This window comes from Limulus polyphemus, unplaced genomic scaffold, assembly GCF_000517525.1.
Source record: "Limulus polyphemus unplaced genomic scaffold, Limulus_polyphemus-2.1.2 Scaffold209, whole genome shotgun sequence".
Lineage (NCBI taxonomy): Eukaryota > Metazoa > Arthropoda > Merostomata > Xiphosura > Limulidae > Limulus > Limulus polyphemus.
Genome location: NW_013665819.1, coordinates 659,294 through 662,908, shown reverse-complemented (window position 1 = coordinate 662,908; position 3,615 = coordinate 659,294). Strand labels below are relative to the sequence as shown.

The following is a 3,615-nucleotide window of genomic DNA, read 5'->3' as shown; positions in this document are numbered from 1 at the left end:
TATGGAAAGACCACTTATTAGGTAATATTAAAACATGGGAATTTACACTTTTAGAAATAGCCCAACAAGAGTCATGGATGCATATAGAAAGACCACTTATTAGGTAATATTAAAACATGGGAATTTACACTTTTAGAAATAGCCCAACAAGAGTCATGGATGCATATAGAAAAACTACTTACCAAGAAATGTTAAAACATGGGAATGTACACTTTTAGAAATAGCCCAACAAGAGTAATGGGTGCATCTGGACATGTAAATGAACCATTCACAATACACAGTGTAGAGTGAGATTATTCACACATAAAATTCAATGAACAAAGAACTAAAGCGTGTTAAAAACGGGACTCCAGTTTTTATGTGGAAAAGAAATTGAAATTATGAGGCCAACAATTTGAAATTATGCATCATAAAATTTATGGTTATAATTTAGTTATGCAGAAAAAAAAAGTTATTCATTGATTATGTGGCAAAAATGCAACCTTTGCCTAAAGTACTTAACAGTTTAAAAGAATAACAATTAAGAGGAGATTAGAGATAATTAATAAAAATCCACTATCAATGGCAACTTAACATTTTTATTCTTTTATAATAATAACAACAAATACATCTACACTTTAGAAGTCTTTTGACTTGTCAGATTGTTGGGTAACAAGAAACAAAGCTATAAATAGGGTAACACTAGACCTAGACTTAGCTTTTCTAAATCTAGAAATTCCATCTTTGACTATGCAATCAATCATTGATCATGCAGTCATATTTAAATTACACAAAAAATATTGCAGCCTCATAACCTTGTTAAACTTGGAGCTCTGCAAAAATCACGGGAGCAGAATGAGTACACAAAGAAGAAGATACATAAAATCAAAATGTGTGTTAAGTAAACAATTATTCATGGTTTAAAAGTTACAAAAGTTTCAATTCATCAACATATAATTTTCAGTAAGCTTAAATTTTGAATTTACTTTTTTTTCCTAGTTATATAAGACTATGTACTAGTTAAATGTATGGTAAATTAAATCTTAGTTTCCTATAACAACAAACAGAAAAACAACAAGGTTTCTATAATTTTCCAACTGTAGTCTGCACCATATTGTCTTGTTATGCCACAAGCAAAAACTGTTACAAGCAGCATTAATAGAACAGTTTTAATCATAAATAAATCAAATTACACAGTAAAGAATGGGATATTTCAATAAAAATCTAAACAAAATGTCTCTTGTAACGTGTTTTGATTTTTTCCACACAATTTTCTGTACTTGTGTAATTACAATAAACTCTTTTTGAATCAAAACTAAGAGAAAAATAATAATATAACCATCCAAATAGTGCACATATCACAATATTTCAGGCATGGAAAGGTACTTAAGTCAACCAGCAATATTCAAGGGCATTACTGTAAAGTAACAATGACTTACTGTAGTCAGAAATGCCTCTATCTTGGTAGAGTTGCAACAGCTGTCATACTAGTAAAGCTGGTATTAGGTTCAACATCTTTTTTCATTTGCACATGTGACAATGCCAATATAAACTGCTACAATGGTGTGTCAATAATAAAACCACATAATGGTGGTCAACAAATTCTGTCAATAACAGTGTTCACTGAAAACCTGCATCAACTATTCTGGAAAGATGATAAAACACTGATTTTACCATTTTTTGTATGAGCCAATTTTGAACCTTGATACACCCAGAAGTTGTTCTGTGATTTTTCACTACAGTATTCTACCATCAAGATATTAACTTTAGAAAAATATATCAACAACATTTTGTTCTGAAAAAATTTGACTGAATAAACAAGTTTCAGCCCTTTTCATAATGAAGAGTGCATATAAACTTTAACAATTTATAAGTTCTCACTCTCTCTCTGTAGTATATAAACTTTGGAAATGAATGTTAAAAGTATAAAAAAAAATCAAAAACCTTCTGACTACAAACATAAAGAACACATAATAACAGATTTCTATGTATCACTTATTGTCCAACATGTCCTCTGAAGAACTTAACCTTGTGGAATCTCCTTTATGGATGTGCTTTTTCCTCATAGTAGCTGTCTGAGTTCTGTAGACTACTGGATTGAACATGGTCGTTGTCTTGTAAGGGTTGAGAAAATAAATGTTATACAGGGTTGGCAACACTACTTGTTTTCTATACTGAAACACATTTTAGTTAATATATTTGATACTTTACACTAAATGCAGTTACAGCTTTAATAAATTCTATTTAACTGTGGTACTTTATACTAAAACACAGTTTACATCAACTATCCAGGTGTAGATAGAAATTAGACTTTATACAACTACCAAAGTACAAGGAGTTGATAAAAGCATTTAAAGAATAAGGCTGTAACTTAATTTTGTCAGAGATACTGCACAGAATTAACTGTGGGAATGAAATTATAGGTAGGTCATTAGGGCTAAATGCTAGGCTTGGGTTGGTATGTAAGGATGAGCAGACTGGCTGGTTGGACTTGTGGGATCAGTTCAGAGGAAGAAGGGAGCTTTTTGGAATGGATGGTTTACATTTAAATAGGGTAGAAGCTGGCTTGTTTACTAAAGCTATTAACTCAGCTGTAAGGGAAGTTTTAAACTATGACTAGACAGTAGTGAGGGCCAGGAAAAACTAAATGAAAAAAGAATAGGAGGTAGAGAGAAGTTTAGCACAGAAAATGAGTATAGAGGTAGTTATAAGGATAGGCTTAATTATTACTATAGTAATGCTAAAAGAATAAGAAATAAAATACACGACTTTAGAACATTGATAGTAATGGAAGATTTTGATATAAGGGGAATAACTGAAACATGGTTAAACATAGATTATTTTGATTACAGAAGTTTCCTTGAAATACAGAGTTACAGGCTATTTAATAGGGATAGAGTACTAAAGAGGAAGGGAGGAGTGGCTCTATATGTGTAAAATGTGAGTTACATCCTGTTGAAGTTGAGGATATCAAAGATAATAGCAAGGAGACTGAATCCATTTGGGTTTCTATTAGTAGATATAAAAAGAAAAGTCTTTTGGTGGGGATTTGTTACAGACCACCAAATGATACTGATGAAATTAGTGAGAAATGTTACAATGAGATTAAGATTTCAGCTGTTAATGAAATCATAATTATGGGTAATTTTAATTTCAGGCCTGTTCATGAGGGAGAAAGGTTTTTGGAAACTGCTCAGGATGGCTTTCTTCACCAATTAGTCAAGGAACCTACACGAAACAATGCTATTTTAGATTTACTGTTAACTTCAAACAGAGAAATGATCGAGAGGGTGGAAATTGTGGAATATATGGATGCAACTGATCATTGCTCTTATTAGTTTCAACGTTTTGCTGCATGTGAAAATAAGGAATAATGATATTTTGGTTACAAATTTCAAACGAATGCGACAAGAATTGTCTGTTGTGAATTGGGCAGCCGAGTTATTTGAAGATCAGATGTGGAAAAGTTTTAAAGATAAAGTTTTAAATATTCAAGATAACCCTATTCCTTATACAAAGAAAAGGGTACCCGCAAGTAAATAACCAGGTTGGCTTACAAAGAGTTTAAGAGATATAATTAAAGAAAAGCATCATAAATTTAAAAAAATTTATATATATATATATATATAAGACAGT

The 3,615-nt window shown here is 31.2% G+C and overlaps 1 protein-coding gene across 4 annotated transcripts in view; it reads right to left on the bottom strand.

Annotated features, from left to right (window-relative positions):
- Positions 1 to 562: 562 nt before the first annotated feature.
- The window catches only part of LOC106478408 (eukaryotic translation initiation factor 4E-binding protein Mextli-like), a 49,112-nt gene continuing 46,059 nt past the window's right edge, over positions 563 to 3,615 (bottom strand). For all 4 annotated transcript variants that reach the window (XM_022382006.1, XM_022382007.1, XM_022382009.1 and 1 more), the window contains exon 17: positions 563 to 2,093. In XM_022382006.1, coding sequence (XP_022237714.1) covers positions 1,971 to 2,093 — 123 coding nt within the window. In that variant the 3' untranslated portion in view covers positions 563 to 1,970. The remainder of the gene's footprint in view (positions 2,094 to 3,615) is intronic.